The sequence below is a fragment of the Archocentrus centrarchus genome, chromosome 24 (assembly GCF_007364275.1).
Source record: "Archocentrus centrarchus isolate MPI-CPG fArcCen1 chromosome 24, fArcCen1, whole genome shotgun sequence".
NCBI lineage: Eukaryota > Metazoa > Chordata > Actinopteri > Cichliformes > Cichlidae > Archocentrus > Archocentrus centrarchus.
In genome coordinates this window covers 24,345,079-24,366,831 of record NC_044369.1, presented here as the reverse complement: position 1 = coordinate 24,366,831, position 21,753 = coordinate 24,345,079, and the positions used below count along the sequence as shown (strand labels likewise).

The 21,753-nt window shown below is 42.6% G+C and overlaps 1 protein-coding gene across 2 annotated transcripts in view; it reads left to right on the top strand.

Annotated features, from left to right (window-relative positions):
• ches1 (checkpoint suppressor 1) overlaps nt 1-21,753 on the top strand; it is a 57,676-nt gene that overhangs the window by 18,353 nt on the left and 17,570 nt on the right. For both annotated transcript variants that reach the window (XM_030722209.1, XM_030722208.1), the window contains exons 2-3: nt 7,906-8,504; nt 20,996-21,147. In XM_030722209.1, coding sequence (XP_030578069.1) covers nt 7,923-8,504; nt 20,996-21,147 — 734 coding nt within the window. In that variant the 5' untranslated portion in view covers nt 7,906-7,922. The remainder of the gene's footprint in view (nt 1-7,905; nt 8,505-20,995; nt 21,148-21,753) is intronic.

The following is a 21,753-nucleotide window of genomic DNA, read 5'->3' as shown; positions in this document are numbered from 1 at the left end:
CTAAGCCAAAGTTACAAACAAAATAAGTCTGTTTATATATGTTCTTTGCTTGTTTTACTTGGATACTAAATTGCGTTAATGACAATTTGTTGTTCAAGAGGGAGTTACATGTAATCACTTTTTCTAATGACAGGTCATTCTTGATATACAGATTGTTTATCAAGTTAAGTTTGTGGACCAGCGTTTTTGAAGTCTCTAGTTTGGCATTTTTGCCATAGTGTAATGGTTCTCAGAAACTGGACACAACTATATTTATAAAAGAGATTAGAACTGGTCAGCCGGCGCTAGAGCTAACTAGCTTGCATCTGTTGGTGTATCTGTTCTTCATTCCTGTATCAATTGAGATGCTAATTTTGTACTTGTACTTACTGTACAAAACTGAACAGCTGACTCTTTAGTCACGCCTTGGGTTGGATCTGGGTAATTTACTAAGTAAAGTCATGTTTTATTCATTAAGATTTAAAACTAACAATTAAAACTATGAGCTCATCAGGAAAATGTTCACTAAGTGAGCCTCAACGTCATTTTCTCACCTTTTAAGGCACTTCTGAATTTGCTTCACTTTTTAGACTCAGAGTCTATGTCCATCTTTCTAATACAGTCTCTTTTTTCAACTTTGGTCAAACTAAAAAGGCGGAGTGTGTTAATGCTAAGATAATCTTATTGCCTCCTTTGCATAACAAATATCTGTAACTCATCCACTAATAGTGATAAATCTAACATATGCATAATTTAGTGCTTTTCTAGTCTTACTGACCACTCAAAGCACTTTCAACCACAAGTCACATTTACCTATACATTCATACAGCACTCTTGCATACAGTGTTGAATGCCATGCTAGGACAATACACTGACTTGACTTTGGACCCAGTGTGTGAGAAAAACTGGCCTGATCGAGTGAGTAACTGAGTGAGGGTACGCAACTGTGCGATTGCATGTAGGCCTATGGTGTGTCATGGCCATAACCGTGGAAGCCTAGAGCCTTGGGCCTGGGCTTTTTTTAAGCTTGACCTGACTGTCACAGGCAGTCCAGCACACACAAGCTAGCCCTGCGCTCCACCAAGGGACCTCCAGGCTGCATATACACACACACACACACACACAAGTCACCTTCAAGCATCCACATTCACAACCTCAGTTTGCGTTTGTGTGTCTGTGTGTGTATTTCTGACTCTGATTGTTCGCCATCCTGAGAGAGAGAGAGCGAGAGAGGAAAAGCGTGACTTCATGATCGTTGGCTTCTGATGAATCATACCAAACTTACTCTGTGTTTGCCTGATGCAAATGTCTGTTTGCTTTGTTGGTTAGCCTACTTTGGAGGATGGAGGCTGTGTGTGTCTTTGTCGTCTTGAATTATTCACTGGCAATATTTGATTTGGCTTCTCTCTTCTTTTTTTTTGCACCATACATTACACATGTCCATTACCAGCTTCTTTTAGTAAAGCAGCCTGGTGTTGGCCTAAAAGCATAACTACTGGGCCTGTGAATTGATGTGTTTTATGTTTTCATTTTTCAACTTGAAAGTTCTGGGGCTCAGTTCCCCTAAATATACTGTATATTATGTGCTTATTATCTGCTTAGTTGGTTTGCCAATAGACAGTGGGGATAATGTTTAATCCTCTGGCAGAGCAGGCTCTAGACTCAGACTTACAATATTAAGTGTGCATTGCAACACAAGGGCCTTGACCTTTCTTTGTTAAGTTTCTTATGCCATATTAATTATAGCCTTGCTGATTTTGTGCTTTTGGCAGTATGTAGTTGGAACAACTAGCTCAAGGTAATATTTTGCAATTACTTGAGTTTTTTGAACAACTGTTCAAACCCCAAAGAGGTTTTCATGTATTTATTCCTCATAGTTAAGTGATTGACATTTCAGAGGTGACACTGTCGGTCAGTCGGTTGTTTCACTGCTTAAATAACTGACCGAAGTACTCTACAACTAGTTGTACAACTACTTGTTGCTTGAGGGAGCTGGCAGCCACCAGGTGAAATTGGTCGCAAAAAGGTTGCTGCACTGAAAAGCCCCCTGCGATTGCTTTGGTCACTAACAGACTTCTGCGGTCTACAGTAGTTTGTTTCTTCGACAGTCGACAGTTTCTTTGCAAACCCAAAGAAACTGTTAGAAGTGTGACCCAAATTGGAAACAGACAACATTTGCCTTCAAACTAAAAGCTGTGACTTTTGAAATGTTTTGGTTTCAGTGGTAAGGCACAGCTTTTACCTTGATGGTGAATTACATCTCAGTGATTAGGATTTGTTTTTCAGTGCAATGTTATTGTATTTTGTCTGCAAAAACAATAGACATAGACATTTATGATATGTAATAATACAACAGCAAGCAATGATTTATCATAGTACCTTTGAAAGAAAACCAAAGGGAACCTGTAAATATTCAAAAAGATGGTCAGTTAATGTAAATTTTCTCTATGATCTTTTAAATCTGTGAATTAAATTCAAATCTAGATAAAATGTGACGAAATCTAGCAGCAAACAAAAGAAAACAGCCATTTTCTAAAAAAAAAAATAAAGTGCAAGGCATCAAGTAGGGAACTGCTGTTCGTTGTATCACGTTCATGTGCACATGTGTTTGCAACTGCTTTAGTTGCCAGGCAGCTGAGAGCAGCCGCCTAGGACAGAGGGGTCAGGAGGAGTCCTCAGGGACACCCTCACCCCTGACCTTTATTCCGTAACTCTCTGCTGTTGTGGATGACATAAAAGGAGGACACAGAGAGACCTTATTGGATGTGATTGGCCCTGCTCTGCTTCCTTAAAGCAGTCTGGAATCCTGATATTTGCCACCAGGGAAAAGCAGGAAATGCAGAGGGTGGATGGGGGAACGATTTCATGGGTTGAAAATGGAGAACATCACAAGGCTTCCTACAACCTTTGTTGACATATATGTAGCAGAAGCTATTATTTCCCAGTCTGAGAGAGAGTTCTCAATTTCTCCTTCTCTCTGTTGGTCTTCCTCTCCCCTTCCATCCATCCAGTGTATGTGTAGGAGGGATAAAGGTCGTCCTTTTGTCATCAAAACTCCAGATTAGTTTTGCCTCGGTGCATCTGACTCTCTGCTTTATCACTGTGGCCAGAGGAGGCACAAGGTTCAGCTCACCCCTCTGCAAAGTAATAACTCCTACCAGCCACTATTCTGTTCTTTGCCGCTATCTGCTACACTACTATTACTACTCCATTCTGGGGTGGGGGGGATTATTTTCGTGGCACTGGCTTTATTGGGCTGTATAGTGAAGACTGACAAGGAGCAAAGAGCAGGAAGATATGACATGCAACATACAGCATGTCACAAGCCACGATCAAACTGACAGAGTCATAAGAGTCGCTTCATCCACTGAGGCCCAGAGCAGAGCCTAAATGAGCTGCTGACAGCATGTCTCGAGCCTATCTTGGTTTTATTTTAATATTTTTATGCATTGATGTGGTTTTGGAGGTTTTGTAATTTGATGACTTGGGGATTTTGCTGAAAGTCAGTTTGGCTAATATCACAGCAGACTCCGCTACAAGACAGCGAAATGAACCGCATTATTGAAATGTTTCCTTTGGCTTTCGGCACTCAGAACGACTGCAAAGTAAGACAGAAAAAGCTGCCAACAGGGAACGGAGATCTTCTGAGGATTACGTAAATGTGGCATGTGATTTAGACAAGTATCTGCGAGAGCATGGATGCCGTGCAAGATGATTACGCTGTCAATTAGAGCGCATGAATTAGTGTACACCCTGTCCACTCTCAGAAGAGTTTGTTAACCTTCTCCCCTCTGTGTAAACAGCGGTCTCCTCTGCCTCCTGCTACAAAGACTGGAGGGTCAGAGGTCAGCAGGGTTGCATCAAGGTCACTGACGGCTTTCAAAGTGAAGGCATTTTCTGTTTTTGTCACCAGTTTTGATCATCTTTGCTGCTAGTCCAGTTCATTAAAATCTGAAGGTTGATTTGACCTCCTTTATTTATCTGTAATGGAATCAAGTTAATTGATCCACTATTAGCTCTTGAATCTAAAATAGCACTCGGCTCCGCTCCTTCATTCTTTTACACATGTGGCAAGAAAAAAAGCTGTATTGATTAAAAAAATGTTTTGCTTTTAATGTCACACACATTGATAGCAGAGGCTCCATTCAGCTGGAAACATGCAGCAGACTGAGGAAGGGGACCTTTAGTTTTGTCAATACTTTGTTGGGCAGAAAGCCCTTACAAAAACATAATTGCTCCTAAACATAGCTCACATTTAGCCTTTTGGCTGACTTTTTTTTTTTTTGTCAGGACAGGAATGAAAGTCTTACTTCATAAATTGGATTTAAACTGTTAGAGGGATTCTTCCACAAAGTTACCCTCAGCTGGGAATCTGTGTACATCAGCTGATAGTAGGGTTGTACGATATTGACAAAAATGATATCTCGATATTTTCTGTAATTTTGTCGATAACGTTAATAAACGATATTTTGCATTACTTAAAAATGTGTTTGTAAAAGTCTTATATTTTACTAGCTCGCACTTCTTAAACTTTAAGAAGTGCGAGCTAGTAAAATATAAGAGCCGATCCCAGAGTGCTTGGGCAAAGGCGGAGTACACCAAGGACAGGTCACCAGTCTATCGCATGGTCAACACACACTCGCGCACACATTCACACCTACAGGCAATTTAGAGTGACCGGTCAACCTGACGTGCATGTCTTTGGACTGTGGGAGGAAACCGGAGTACCCGGAAGAAACCCACACAAGCACGCAAACATGTAAACTCCACACATAACAGCCCAGACCGGGAATCAAACCCGGATCGTCTTGCTGTGAATGAAGATGATCCTCGCCTAGGAATTAAATCTAAGGCGGTAGACCGCGAGGCTGGAGATGTCTGAATTTCTTCCCCTGGCGTAGTGTGTTCACTCATTTCCAGCTTTAGGTGTGCTGTTTAGGCATCTATGCTAGCACATAGTATGTGCACGCACAGCAGCCTAAAAGGCTAAAGAGAGTGTGAGACACTGAAATGAGATGAGTAGGGGACCTAAACAATTTAGTAACTGTCCATATTGTCACTTTCTGTTCATTCTATTGATTCCCAGTTAATCTACTATTTGCACTTTCTGGGTCAGGGTACCCTATCCACCCATCGGATCGATGCATCCAGAATTCTTACCGGAGTCTCATGGATCCTGGGTCCATGGCAGCATAACTATTGCAACAATCTCACTTAAGTGTATAGGCTTTCACTTTCCTTTTAAAAATTGTGTTTTCAGTGCAAAAAGAAATGAATTCTTATTAAAAAGTCCATATTATCAGGGTGCAGAGAAACAGTGCTGCTGTGGTGCCAGGGTCACAGTGAGAACAGGCGCACTGTACAGAGCTCAGCTGCTTATAATTGTATTGGTATGCATAGACACTTGCATGAAGAATGCACCAGACAGCTAGTCAGAAAGTGTACTTGCAATCCAGTGCACACATACACACACACATAGACAAATGCAGCAAAAAACACATGCACACGCTAAGCCAAATGTGGACATGCCAAACAGAGACGAACACAAATCAAAACAAAGCATGCAAACACAAAGGAGATCCAGCGAATGAAGAAGACAGAGAGAATAGCACAGTCCCATCTGTCAAACAAATGTGAGGATGTTTCTAACACCCGCGTGCGCACACACACACACACACACAGCAAAGCGTCATTTAGCCTGAACTTGAGCGATATCTGCCTTTGTCCTTTAGCAGTTGGTCCTGAGGGCTTCGCTGTAGAAGTTGCATGAAAGTTTGTTTAGAGCCAAGCAAGTGTGTTAAGCTTTATGAGAGCCCATGGGAGACATGGTGGCACACACACAAACACACACACACACTCACAGATGCATCCCCTCATATACACACATACACACTCAGGCACGAGGCTTGGGCGGCAGCTCACGATGGCCCCAACCAACAGTGAGGAGTTTGTTGTCATAGCAACAGTAAAATGAGATGACTTTACTGTCAGCCGTAATGTTTCATGGCCCCCTTGCCGCTATGGCAACATAACAAGGAGGAGGAAGAGGAGACAGAGAGAAAGAGAGCATCAGAGCCATCTCTGCATTCCAGTGGACTCCTACTAGGAACAATGTCACTCCGATGCCCTTTCTTCCTTCTCAAGACAAACACACACACGCACCGTGACAAGCCTGTCAAACACATGCATAAACACACACACACACACACCTTGAAAAGCCTGTCAAGCACCCTTCCCACCTCGCCCATCTCTTTGATTATGCGCTCACTATTTTCAGCTATCGTCACCAGGGCAATTTGAATTCATTATGCTCAATGTCAATATTGGTGCAGCAACACTGTACCTTCAGACAGGTACAGCTTGTTGAATGAGCGTGCGTGCTGTCAAACGGTGCGAGGAGCGAAAAGAGGGGGTAGAGAAGAGAGAAACGAGATCAAAGCTTCGCTGAGCGTTTTCCTGCGCCCGTGGAGACAGTCAGATGGAGCGGCGAGGTGACTATAGGCTGGCCGGCTATACGTGGAGCAACCGCTATACATCACGATTCTATATTTAGCTCCGTCCTTCCACTACAGCCTGTCGGCACTGTTAAAGAGAGTTATCTGCACTGGGAGAAAAGTGAGAAAAGGGCGAGATGGGAGGAAAAGCAGCAGAGGAGAAAAGGAGATGAGTTGTTTTGCTCTGTTGCCATGGTGATGTGGTGGGCCAGAGCTGTAGCGAGCTGACAGTTGTCACGGCGCAGCGGCTTGCCACGGGTGACAGCTGTCAGTCAATCATCCAGAGTGAGGGGACAGATCGGCTGATGATCACCTTGGATTAGAGAGCGATCGCACCACACAGGGGCCGGGCAGAACGTATCTAGACTTAATCCTCATGTCCTAATGGTACTGCTCTCTAGTGTGTGTGTGTGTGTGTGTGCGTGTTTTCATCCGCTTTTAGATTCACAACCTTTTAGAACCCCCGCTCGTGTTTGCATGTGCATCCGGACCTGTGCAGATTAGATTTAGATTTGCATTTTCACGTGTGTGCGTGTGAGTGAGTGTGCAAGCACGTGTGCACCCAAGCAAGGGGTGGGTGTGTGTGTGTCTAGTCTCTGAAACATGTTCAGAGAGAGTGGAGCAGATTACATTTTGCTGTAGCTGTTGCCTGGGTCCTTCCCACAGCTGTCTGTGCTAGAGGACAATCAAAGCCCGGGTTGTGAGCCTTCTGATTGTGGTGTGGTACTCAGACCCGTTCCCCTTCAATTACTGCGCTCTGCCTGCGTGTAACGAGCACAGCATTGCTCTTATGTTAGCAGAATAACGGTCTGATTAGAATAGGGATAGATTTGAACTCACGCTGTAATTTGTTTTGCTCTTTTCTTGGCAAAATTTCCCATCATATCCCTATCACATCCCGCTGTGGAACTAAGTCTGATCGTTGGACTCCATTTCTGATGTTGTAAATCCACAAGATAAAGTTTTTTTTCTGCGCTCATTTGTCGCAGCACGTTTGACAACTACATTTTCGCCTGCTGGAGAGATGTTAAATCACCGGCATAATTTCTGCGACCCCGCAACTATAAGACCTTTAACAGTATTCATATGTTATGACAGCAACCCCGTGTAATGTCAATACTTTGCTGGTACACTAGTAATTAGAGGGTAGTTGTACAAGGCAGGATTTCCTCAACCAATGAAGCACTAAATTTCCTGTTTCAGTCAGAAGTGGATAGAAAGCCCAGGAGAGAAATGATGGTGTATACTTTCTCCTTCAGATCTAACACAGCCTAATTGGGAATGTGGTCAAAATCTTGTTATGTGCCTCCACCCTTTGGCCTTTAACAAAAATGAATGAACCAACAATTTCATCAGCTAACCTTGTTTCTTTTCTCCCCTGTTCCCCCTTTTCTCCACCTTATCTGGCTTTTTCTGCTGTCTTCTTCTACAGAGTGAGCCCTGGGCTGGATGGGACCCACCATGCCCCCCAGTAAGAAGGCCCAGAGCCCCAGTAGTGGAGCCAGTGCCTCGCAGGGCATGAGCCCACCGTACCGGCAAGGGGACGCCGCCACAGCAGCATCTGAGGCCGAGGCGGCTGACCTCTCCCTTTCCCTGTCTGCCTCTTTCTCCAAGGCCGAGGATGAAGAGCTCACCAGCCTCTCCTGGCTCCACGAGAGCACCGACCTCCTTAACAGCTTCAGCCATTCTGGGCTTCGTAGCGTCTCTCCTCTGCAGGATCCCGACGGCCAGCACCCTCGCTCGCCTTCCTCCTCGTCTCCCTCCCCAGACGACCCCCTGCTCGGGGATGCGCACTCAGCGTACGACTTGGCGGCAGGGGCCAACCGAAAACCTCCGTACTCCTTCAGCTGCCTGATCTTCATGGCCATTGAGGATGCACCAAACAAGCGGCTGCCAGTGAAGGATATCTACGGCTGGATTCTGGAGCACTTCCCTTACTTTGCAAGCGCCCCTACAGGCTGGAAGAACTCAGTACGCCACAATCTGTCACTCAACAAGTGCTTCAAGAAGGTGGATAAAGATCGCAGCCAGGTAAAGAGCTCTGATGTTCTGTAGAGAAATGTTGCATAGTCATTCCTTCCCTTCAGGCTGAGGCCTGAAATGAAGTCTGATATATAACTGCTTAAAACATCGGTCAACTTTGCCACAAAACAGAGTTGAAAACTTTTTTTTTTTCCCCCACAAGTTGTATGTCTGCTATGCATACACAAAATTACACGCTAACAGCTTTATTAATGTCTCAAACCAAAGCGGCAACAGGATCGACATCTCTGGTTTTTCCCCCAGAGCATTGAAATAAGTAAGAAAAAGTACACTTACCTGCATGTTTACTAAGACAACAATCAGATATGGCTGCCACTATACAAACTGTTGTGAACCACAAGTGTGCATTTGAATCAATGCATTTGAAACCACTGGTGTATATCTTCCCCAGTTCAGCTTTTGAGTGGTTCTTTGGGGGGAGGGATGGGATTGACCACTGATTGGCGAATCAGTCTTTTATATGTCAGATGTCGTGTACCTGTAACCACCATACCTGTAACTGCTAATGCTCAGGCCCGAAGTCTACCAGAGGAGCTATGTGCTGTTTTGTTTTCTCAGCTCTACCAATATGAACTTATTGTGTTCCAAAGCCTCCTCTCTTTTTTGCATTACAGCAATGTACAGAAGCTCAACACAGTTCCACAGTAACCTTATAGCCAACTAGTGTTTTGGAGGTGAAATCACAGCTGCGCAGAACAAATTTTCAGGGGGAATATTTTTTTCTACAAAATCGTTCTGTCTGAGAAACCTTAAGAACTTTATTTTTGAAACTTGTTTGAGTGAACCTGAAAGAAGGTGCTGTAACGTGGTGCAGAAAAGGTTTTTTTTTTTATTAATATAAATGAAAAGTTCTGCAGAAGAACATTAAAATACGCTTGTGTACGTATTGTTCTTGGTTCAAAATCATAACCGACAGGTCAGACTTTAAGAAAAAAAAATGTCAGACAAGAAAATATTAAATAATCAAGCAATGTTAAGCATCCCACTGTTGAATCCATCCATCCGTGATGGTCTGCATATATCCACTGATTATAACCCCTATCAAGGGATGTTCTGAAACCCAGACTGAAATTGCAGATTAAATGTCCGCGGTATCGTATCGTGGTTCCACCCTCTTGTATCGTGATACCCTGTAATAGTAAAGATTAATTCGGTGAAGAGTGAGCTGGAAATGCATAATTTGGGATCCAGTTATCACCCCATTCCATTTTATATTAATCAAACACAAAAAATAAAAAGAGTTATGAATTGAAGCTGTGCCCTGAAACTCATAACGGATTATGGATTTGGAGAATCGTTTCATCCTCACCCCCGTTTCTTTTCCTCATCCATATCTTATATACCTGCGTTGTACAGCATCACTGTAGCCAGATGGTAAATACAGGCCCATTATTCGCTCTCTCATGTGTGGTTATAGCTTATTTCACGGCCAGACAGTTATCAGCCCTTTGCAGGCATATCCAACTTGAAGTCAAACATATTCTGTATTTTGTCTACAGCTGTACCAGATTCGGCCTTATCAATAGTTGATGATCTCTGCTTTCATAGTTCTATTTCACTCCGATGATATGTGCTTCCCCAGTGGGAACAGCATTTCGCTTTTGATTTAAGTCTTGATACAGTCTTTTATACCGGCTTTCTCATCCCGATTTTACTCCATTAAAGACTCGGGGTAAACGGGGAATGAATCCCTCACTCAATTAGCGCTAAATTAATACTGGAGGATTTAATAACACAGATGCCAGCAGACTTTAGATTTCATCTCGCCCGAGGGTGTTGGGAGTGGGTGGTGGAGGTTGGGCACAAACAGTGAGGATCAATGCTAGCTTTGCGTGTTTTAGCTGATTGAGATCATACTGGGGGGATATGGGAGCTCTTTGTGCTTTCCTTGACCGGCGTGTGAATCTGAACTCTTTCTTCTAAATGAGCCCTGTGTGTGCGTGCATGTGTGTGTGTGAGAGCGAGAGAGAGAACAAAATGGATGAAGGATGGTGTGTGTGTGTGTTTGTGCACACACCCTCATGCTATGCTGTCATCTGGCCCTTGACTACAACAGCACAGAGTTTCTCTTGTATACATATCTCCATAGTAACACGGTTGCAGTTGATATAAAAGTATGCTGTTGCTGTAGCAACGGGAAAACTGATTTGGCTTTACTGACTTAGGCAAGTGTGTGTGTGTGTGTGTGTGTGTGTATGTGTGTGTGTGTGTGTGTGCATTAGCCTCAAATGGGCAGTGAGGTGTTGAGTGGGGGGAGAAAGAGTATATGTCCTCATCTTCTGTTATATGCACATATGTCCCTGTGTGTGTGTGTGTGTGTGTGTGTGTGTGTGTGTGTGTGTGTGTGTGTGTGTGTGTGTGTGTGTGTAGAGCAGCATGTGCAGAGGTGATTTTGGCAAGGACAGCTTGTCTTGTCTTCCTGTCACTGCACACAGTTTAAGACAGCACACTAATTAACCCTTCAAACCTATTCCGTTCTCTTGCTCGCCTGCTTGCATGCAGGCACACGCACACACACACACACACACACACACCTCTAAAACACACACAGGGTATGTCTGACACACAAACAAGTGCACGCACACTCACAAGTATGCATGAATGCTTAAAAAGCCTCACACACACACACACACACACGCATATGCGATGTGCGCTGCGCCGGTGTGGAAATGAGGGCACATCTCTGCAGACTCTTACTCTACCTGCCAAGTGCTGTGCTTTATCTGAAGCTGCAATTACAGAATCTCTGTCATTTTTAGTCAGACTCTGCCATTCAAAGCTTTTCAGTGAGAATATCTGCATGTGAATACACCTTTTTGGGTCCCTCCCGGCTTTGCTTTTTCCTTTACCTGTTTAAGTCTTTTTGAATTGAGCATGCAATTACAGGGTGTAAGATATTTTTCTCTCTTTTTTTGGAGGGGGGCATCATTATGTGTTACGCACTGTGGGAAAGAAAAAAGACAAGGGATTTGGTGGAGGAGAGGTCAAGTTATCGTTGCGAGGGAGAGAGAGAAATGGGGAAAGCGTGGAGACGCGGCTTGCTGTGAACACACCAAATTATATTTCCATCAATTTACAGAGGTGGAGATTAATATGACAGTGGCCTATTTGTTCCAGTGGCTGTATTTCTGGGTCATATCCAGGCAGATGACAAGATGGGGACTAGTTTAGAATAAGCTTGATGCTCCGTGTGTGTGTGTGTGTGTGTGTGTGTGTGTGTGTGTGTGTGTGTGTGTGTGTGTGTGTGTGTGTGTGTGTGTGTGTGTGTGTGTGTGTGTGTGTGCGCGTGCATGCGTGTGTTTGTCGGTTTTGCATGTGGGAGTGCAAACTTGTGAGAGAGAGCGTGAGAGAGTGCCACGGTTGCCATGGCTTTGTTTACAAACAGGATTCTTCACTGTGCTGAATGACATGCCTTAATGACAAGTGTTGTTGCCCTCAGACTTGTGGATCAGTGTTGTAACAGCACAACACATGCACAGATGTACACACAAACACACACTCAGCGATATATCTCTGAAAGCCTCTTATGAAATCACAGCGGAGAGAATGGGCAGTTTTGTAATCTGAAACTCGCTGTGAAGTCTCTCGGTGTTGCACTTAAGTGTGTCACCTTCTAACTTAACCTTGCCCTGTTCAGATGAGAGGTGTCCTTGATGCCTTTATGTTTTAACACTTGAAGCATTATGAACAGTGTTCTGAAGTGAGCGCAGGAAGATCTGTTAACTTAAGGTGGCTTTTGATGTTCATTTATCGGGACATTGGTGCAGTCACGAAACCACCGCTGCTGAATGCAAAAAAGAAAAGGAAAAGAAAAGAAAAGATAAAACAGATATGATTGTATTGGATTTTCTAGAGTGCAGTGTTTGTAAGCCAGTGCTGATACTAAGGGTGCCGTCAAAGTCTCACAACTCAACAGCCATCTTCAGCCGCACCTGGGTGGATGCTTACTTAGGCAGTACTTTTGAAGCATTATCTATCTTCACTTTAATTTCATTTGTCATAAAATGACATAAAAACATTTAAAGAAATACTAGTCAAAACTGATATTAAAAAAAAAAAATTATCAGTGATTTTTTTTTTTTTTAAGATATGCGATTTACGTGCATACATACCATACGTTGAAGTGAAAAGATAATTATTAGCTTTCCAGCTACTGCTCGACTTTTCACCACATCAGCTGTGACACGTTTGTGTTACATGTACAGGATCTTGTAAAGAATTGAGTCAGACTTGCTCTGCTTTACAAACTATCTGATGACACAGGTTTTCTGCAATATTTTCTTAAAACAAAAAAAAAAAGCTTTAAAAAATAAGTGACAGGCCTAAAACACTGTCTACAGCAGATGAACAGCACCTGAGACCTGGTGCTCCAGTTCATTCATCTGCTGTTTGTTGAAGCCTCATCAGAAATGGTCTCATTCTTAAGGAAGGGACAAGAACTGGACTGATAATCAACAGATCACCGATGACACTGATTCGTCACTCTTACAGAGTGATGGGTCCAAATGGGAAATTTGTGGTTCAAATCATTGTTAATATGTACAGAGCAGATCAGGAGAGAGGTACTGAAGCAGTGTGGGATCATCTCGACTGAGAACAGAACAAAAAGCAGCCAACATCCAAAGAAGAGGCCTGGAGAAATGTTCCTGAAACTGCCTAAGAGAGGTTATTTAGCAAGTGACAAATACACAGCAGTGGTAGTAGACATTACTGCTTCCATCTTGGATTGTGAAGTTGGGGCTGGTGGGGTTTCTCCGACTTCCCGTGTGGGAAGTCCGACTTGAGAGGCCATCCCAGTTGAAAATTCCGGCTTTCAACTTCAAACTGAGCACTTTGGTTCAGTCTCTTCTCTCAGCGACCCCATTTTTAGTGCAGCTTTTTTGTTTTTGCTTTCACTTGCTTTCTTTACCTTCTCAGTAACAACCAGTGAAATGTTGGCAAGTGGTGTAGCATTTAGCAGCTAATATACCAGATATTTTTTACTGTGCAGTCAGTGGAGGCCAACAAAGGAGCTAAAAAAGGAAAAACATGACTCAAAATCCATCATAAAAGGCCCAATATTAATGCTTCCATTAGCCGAAAAGAAAGCCATCATTAAATGTGTCTCTGCCTGTGTGTTATTGCTCTGTGACAAGTTTGTTAATGTCATTGTGAGTCATAAGTCATGAGCCTTGTTATCACATGGCCTTTATTCAGTGCAGCCTTCGGGATGCACTGTAAATATCAGTAAGACTGGTACTTGCAACATTTCAGGGAAGTTTCACAGGTGTAAAAATGATGCCACCATGACAAGACAAAAGGGAACCAAAACCCAAATGACCTCACTGAAATTAATTGCTTAATGACAGCAAATCATAAGTGCTTCGGGAGTCGCTTCCATTGGACTCGGTCCAGTTTGTGTCTCCTGGGCAATCAGTGTTTATATATTTGGCATTTTTACATTGAGGATCGCGAGAGAACCGGCCCTCCTGCAATCAGTTCGCAGCAGCAGAAGAGGAGTGGCTTTTTGGAACCTGGAAACAACAGCATTAAGTCTTGGCAAGTTCCTCGAGCTTGCTTTGTCTTTATCATTGACAAAACACAGTTGTAATCACCAATGCAAGAAAAAAAACAAAAAACAAACTGAAATGAAAAGAATGACAACAGCATGAGAATCACACGCAGGGAAGAACTCTGGACTAAATTAAAACCACATGGGAAACTGCTTTGTTACTTGTGGAGGAAAAGTGAATTCGTAACACCTGTAGAAGACATTTCGACATATTACCCCTGCTCCGTTTTTCTGTGTCCTGACAAAAAAATAACCTGCTGTCCAACCAACGTGTAATGTTCATTCCCAACTGCGCCTCTTTGTCCTTTTGTTGTCAAATGGCTTTCAACAAGCGCTGAAATTGTCTGTCTCAAGTATCTTTTTTTTTCAAAAGAATATTCCCTTTCTTGTATTTTTCCACTCCTCTCGCCTCTTTCCTCTTTATAAAATCTCCGTGTTCCCTTTTTCCTCTGCTGCAGCTCTCTTTACTTTGTATTAAATTTTCTGCTTCTGAACCACGGACATCATATCTTCAGCTTTACTCAATGTCTGAATTAGTGTTCAGACATGTATCTGGTCCATGCTGCACTAGTCCTCTGGTATATTATTAATCCTCCTGATTATCTCTGTGTAAGTAAAGATGGATCCTTGTGTCACAGCGGGTTAATCAGGGTTTTAAAAAGCCGGGGTTAAAGCGTTTACTTCATCTGAGGATGTCCATCATGAGATTGTATGAAGGCCTGATACTTTAGATTGGTAGTACAGGTTAAGTCATGTTGCGCACGAAAATACCGTGGACAAGAAAGCCTCTTACACTGATGCTTCCATGCAGAGTGGTAGCTCTGTGCTCTCTGTGCGTCATACATCTTTTTTAATCTCATTTCACTGTTGAGTTGGAAACAAAATTTACTTTCTCCTCTCGTAATAGCCAGCACGAACCGCTGAAATGGGTCTCTGCAGTGCACGGATGCCATTATTAATGATGATAAAACTGTTTAAAGCTGTTACTTCAGTAGAGGATATACAGCTGTACTGATGAATAGTTAAAGGATACGTTTTGTTAACAGTTTCGATGAAACGATCGAAGTCTATAATTCCTCGCTGCTTTCTGACTTCTCAGACCTGTGGCGCTGAGCTTCAGAGCCCGTTTAATTCTAATGACGAGCTTAACCTTTAAAACCATTAGGTCATTTCTGTAAACAGCTGGAGACTTAAGTTTTAGCAAACATTACTCAGACAGAAGGAAATTGTTGGGTACCGTTTCCAGCTGAGCATGAAGACAAGAGTTTAATGCCGGTGGGTTCTTACAGCTACAGGATGATGTATATGGGATTGACTGGAAAGTGAACTGATGCTGTACATTAGTGCAAGACTGTCGCACTCTGTGGCACTGAGGAATATGAGATAGCTTTGAATATACACACACATTATATATTAGTTGGATGAATTTATTGTTTTTGTTGTTTATACCTTCAGAGTGATGGATTCTCATATTAAACATGGCCAAAGGTTCAAAAAAATGAGGTCCGCATACATAATGGTGATCCCTATGAGCCAAATGCTCAGGCTTTACACTGCTCTGAACACACAGGTTCACACAGTTGTTCTACTCTTGGCTCTGGATGATGTCAGTGAGAGCAGATAACTACTGTTCAAAGCTTCTGTTTGTAAGGGGCAACCAATCACAGGAAAGTTGGCGTAAAGGGAGGGAAAAGAGAGTTAAAACGGCTTGTTTGAGATCAGTAAGGAGGGTTTTCTGTGAGTCGTGCAGTGTCTACGTGGTATCTGGTTAGCCTTAGCTTGGAAACGGGGCATCTCATCTCAACAGGGCCTTCTGAGAAGTGTAAAAACTGGAATTACGGCTTGAGCTCACAGATGCTGTTTGTTTATTATAAGTGAAGAAACCATAATAACGCTGTATCTTCAGTGGTTTGGGAACGCTCAGTCGGAAAAACACTGCTGACCCCATTTTACTTTGAACACTCTGGGATTGAATTTTAATCTGGAGGAGCACACACCCATTTTGGATTCGTCACGCTGCCATTACTTGAACCTTTTCCATAAGAAAACAAAGCCTCGTCTTCCACTTCCGCTTAATTTACTCTGGGCAACAAATTACAGGCGATGCTGACTCTGCTTTCTGAGCACGTCAGTGCGGACGGTGACACTTTGGTGCCAAAATGCTTGTTTGGACAGCGATCTTTTGAATTTTAAAAATGCACATATCAGGGTAGATGTGAGCAACATTTTACAAGAGGAAGAATCAACAAAATAAGCAATACAACCTGTTGAAAGTGAGGAGAATAGCATTAATAATCTGATCTTGGCAGGTACGTTTACAGAGTAGAAAGGGTAGTCGTAGTGTAAACAATGCAATACTGTTTGTATTTCTTTCCCCGTAAATTTGATAGATTTCGCCTAAAATGAGGGAAACTCTAAAGCGTAGTGTAGGTTAAGTCATGATATGCAGCACATGTGAGGATTTCTGTGTGTGATAGATCATCACTGTAGTGAGTAACACAGTAGCAGGAGTGCATGTTAGCGGGGTCAGTGGCAGCAGGACTTTTTTTAAAATATCTCCCATTTCCAAAGGAGACCAGCCCCCACAGCTTATATAACACAGGAAACAGATGTTAGCAACACACACAGTCATCCTTCTCGCACTCTTCCCCTTTTGTCCCCGAGTTTGTGCTCGTCATCATGAAAGTACCTGTAGATTAATCAGAATTCCACAGAGGCATAAAAGCGCCGATGCTTGCTTAGTCAATTATTAATCCATTTCTTTTTAAGCGTAATGATGCTTAAACTTCCAAACCTAATGCACTGCGTAGTTTCACAACTAAATACCAAAAAGAAAGTCCTCATCTCGGTGGAGAGAGGCTAAAAGGGAACAAGATTTTTTTTTTAAAGGAGACGAGGGCAAGAGCTGTTTTTGAAAACATAAAATTCTGTCAGAAATAAGTACCAAATTATTTGAACACCAGTTGAAAATTCAGTGATTTATAATGATTTAAATTGTGGACAGACCTCCTGCCTCCATAAATCTGGATTAGGAAACATGGCTGCCCTCTTATAATGTGGCAGCCTCACTGAAGCACAAAATGTGAGCGGCAGGTAATGAAGCAAAAGAAATGGAGTCTAGTTACAACTGTAAATTTGTTTTCTTCTAATGAGAGGCTGGATTAAAGAACAGTGTCTCACACATCCTTTTTTTTTGTTTTTTTAAGGGATGGTAAGCAGCGAGCCAAACCACTGTGAGGCATCTAAAGTTAACACAAGAGCTTTCAGTGCGTGTTATAATATTAATTTAATGTTATTATTTACAGTGATGCATTCAGGAAGTCATGAGGACAATACTGATTTTCAGAGGAAAAAGGGATCCAGACTCCCTTGTCCCTGCTGTACTTTCTGCCCATGGATGAACTGATAGGGCAGCACATCTCTGAAACAGGGGGCGATGCACCTTTGGGCCCCCCCTTAGCCATGGCCTTGAATGGTGAAAATGTTTGAGCGAAAAAATACATGAAATGTCTAGATTGGAATAAAATTTTCTAAATCTATGTGATGTTATATCAGTCTTGAAAATTCAGAAATTTTAAATCAATTTATTTGCAAATTTATTAAAAAAAAAATTCTTATCACCTTTTCTAGCTTCCAAGATTATGATGCTTGTTGCCAAGGCGACCGCTCTAACCCAGGTGACAGGCCCTTCCTGTGAGATGCGCTCTGTGATTGGCCTATCAACAGATAGGCTACAGATTAAGCATTTTGATTGGCTCGCTGGCTGGTTGGCAGCGGCAGGGGCCCCAGCGGACAGAGATTCTGGAGAGAGAATTGATTCAGTCGGCTGGAAAGCAGGCAGACAGCAGACACACACACACACACGCACACATACAGACGCTGGCAGGCTGGAGGTGCAAGGGGAAATTTGGCCCAGTGGGGGTCACCTCTGTGGGAGCGAGTGTATGTGTGTGTAATATCATGCTCTCCAGGAGAGGCGTTGCTGGCAGTAATAGAAGCACTCCCAGGAGCACACCACGCTGGGTAATATCACACTCCCCAGGGAACTCGTCATACACACATTCACCCACATACACAGACACACACACACACACACAGAGCAGAACAGGGCACATATGGCCTGTGTTCAACACGACTGACATACTAATGCAAAGATCCAAATGGGGGGGACACAAATCAACAGTACACACACATCCTATTAGCTTCTTGCATTCTTACAAGGTCAGAAGCTGCAGTGGGTCATGGCACAGTTTTTTGACTCAGATTGAGTGGATGTCTAAGAATGAAGAGAGACAGAGAAACACAAGCGATTCTGCATGGTCACCACTCAGTGGAGACAATAAAGTCTGCGCTGAAGGATAAAGTCAGATATCAGACATGAATATGGAGGCGGACAAAGTTTTGAAGCCCGCAGCAGGACATGTGCTGCAGCACATCAGATGTCCTTGTTTTTTGTTGTAATATGTTTGATCACTTTAAATGTTTTTTTTTAGATGTGGGTAATATATACAGTAAATGCTCTAATATCTACTGCTCTAATATTTGACCAGAGCGGAGCTGCAGTAAAGCACATCACTCCTCTGCCTTTTAGTCAGGGTCTGTTTTTGAAATAAATGTTGTGAAGGGTAAAAAAAAATAAATACTTTTTAAATCCAGCCCTACTCACAAACCTAAGAACAAAAGCTTTTTGTCTAATTTCGTTTGACAAAGTTAAGAAAAAAAAAAAACATTTAAACTTAAGAGAGCTCTGTACACTTTTCCAGTTAAGTGCAGAGGCATTAGCAACTATTTGCAGCTGCTTCTTTCTTGTGTTATCTTCAATTTAATCGGGTGTCACAACCAAATATTCTGTTATTTTATCTTGATTTAAATATTTACATATTAGTATTATCTTTTTTGATATTGCAATCTTTGTTGAATATATTAGTAATAATGTGAAGTTTTATAAATATTTCAAACTGAGCGGCCACAGGATGATTAGGATAGCAGAAATTTAAAAAAAAACCTGCATGTCGTTGTAATTTAGGATGCTTTTTTTTTGGCTGACCCTCTAATGTAGAAAATGCAGTGTGGTGCATATTTCTCAACCACCTCAATCCCTGATTAACATTCACGTGCACGACTTTGCATGTGTGACATTTCCCTCTTCATAGATTCCTGCACCCAGAAGTAGGAGGGCCACTGGACAACTGAGCCTTCTATCTTACATGCCTGTCTACAATTCTTTTTAAGTCACACCTCACTCCACCCTGTTTTGAAATCATTCCCATCTACTCTAAGAAACATCAAACTTGACTTCTAAATAAAAGCCTCGCACTGCTTTATATGTCAGACTGGTATCGGTTTGCTGAAATTGACCTATTGCAGATTTGTCTCTGTCAGCTTATATGTGCCTTTTTTCTTACTAGAACATACACTCATCAGCGGCTTTATCAGGTGTACCTGTTGAACTGATATTCAACGCAATTATATAATCAGCCAGTCACATGGCAGCAACTTGGCAGTGATTTAAATGACTTTGAATGTGGTGTGGTTGTCAGGCTGGTCTGAGTATTTCAGAAACTGCTGATCTGCTGGGAGTTTCCCACACCACCATCTCCAGGGTTTACAGAGAACGGTCTGAAAAAGAGAAAACATCCAGTGAGCGGCAGTTCACTGTGAAGTGAAAATGCCTTGTTGATGCCACAGGTCGGAGAAGAATGGCCAGAATGCTTGGAGCTGATAGGAAGGCAACAGTAAATCAAATAACCACTTGTTACATTCGAGGTATGCAGAAGAGCATCTCTGAATGCACAACATGCCAAACCTTGAGAGCAGATGGGCTACAGCAGCAGAAGACCACACCAGGTGCCACTCATGTCAGCTAAGAGCAGGAAAATGAGGCTGCAGCTTACACGGGCACATGAAAACCGGACAATGGAAAACTGGAAAAACATTGCCTGGTCTGTTGACTCTCGACATCTGCTGCAACTTTTGGATGGTAGAGTCAGAATTTGGTGGAAACAACACAAAAGCATGGCTCCCATCCTGCCTCATATATAAATGCTTGGGGTAAAATGGTGTCATATGTATAAATCATTAACAATAAGGGAGTTTTTTTACTCCCTAAAAATCAGCATTGACCCCAAAAATCTATTATCGTGGACATGACATCTCTCCACCCCTGTGCCTGTACCCTTTTTATATCGCACTATTGCGCTACAAAGTAAGTTGGACATGACAACTTAAATTTTATTTTTACTTTGTGTTCCCTCCCTCCCTCTCGCTCCGTCTCTGTTTCTGCCCTACCAAACCCACCCAATTTTTCCAAATTCAGATGACAAGACAGATGAAAGCACAGTGAAGGCTCTGAGAGACAGAGAGTCTATTTTCATGGCACCCTTTCTCTGTAATCTATAGGCTGGCTTCACTTAGATTGGAGGCCGACGGCTTCATTAGGTGAGGGGGAATCTGCTTTGATCTAATAATATGCACCATCTGGGGTGGAAAAAGTTAAAGAGTTTGCCTGTGTCTTAATCAGAAAGAAGCTCCGTGATTTTTTTTCCCAAGAAGAAGCAGAGGATTGGAAAATATGGAGCAAGGTGGCTTTGAGGATGCATTAATTCTCATTCCTCAGAGCATTATCTTCCATGGGAATATGGGAACGTTCGTATGGTTGATGTTTTTTTTGGGTGGGAGTGAGGCGTCCGTGTTTGAGCCAGTAGATGCGAGGAATGTTGTTTTTCGTGTGTGCATGTGGTTTGATAAATAACAATCCTGTACAAGGTCTGGGTTTCAGCTTGTGTTCGGGCTCTGGACCGGGCAGCTCGGTTCAGTGTGCTGTGTTTGTGATGTCCTTCGAGAGGCCTGATAATGCTTCCAATAACAACTTTCTCATCTGTCTTTCTGTCTCTATTCTGCTCTTCCCACCCTCTCTCTCCTCTTTCAGAGCATAGGCAAAGGCTCGCTGTGGTCCATAGATCCGGAGTATAGGCACAACCTGATCCAGGCTCTGAAGAAGACGCCATACCATCCCTACTCGCCCAGCCTGACCACTCCTTCCACCTCCCCACCCACCCTACCGCAAACATTTCACCACAGGTAAGACAGACCCTCTTATCCACTGACTGAGTGAATTGGGTTGGATAATCCTGGTTGGCTAATTGATAAACCCGTTCAGAGAGGAGATATGTTATGCTAAAGTATACTGCTAGCTCTTGTCATGCTTGTCTCTCCTAAGAGACTTTAGAGAAATGAACAGATTCATTCTTAGGTGGCAAGTAAGAGTGATTCAAGAGAATCTGTGGCATCCACCTGTTCAAAGGTATCTTGTACTTGTCTTGTTGAATTGTCTCTTAGGTATGAATGAAATTCATCGGTGTTCCAGAAATGTCATACTGAGTACTGTACATGCTTAAAGTATTTAACTCGGCTTTTTAAAGACTTTTTTGAGCATCTCTCATCAGTCTGGCTTTCTGCTGCAGTCTTTGCTGCTCTAATATTATATTTTACACTGTTAATTATAACGAGTTCCTTTACTTAAAGTGTTGAAACACAGTGCCTCAGAAATAATTAGTAAAATTAAGATAGCAAACTAGAGTAGCTTAAATGATGAGTCAAATAACCTTAATATAGTGGGCCAAAGTAAATGATTTCTTTTTATTTCAGGTTAAGGGTGCTTAATATTGGAGCCCAGGTGATATTGAT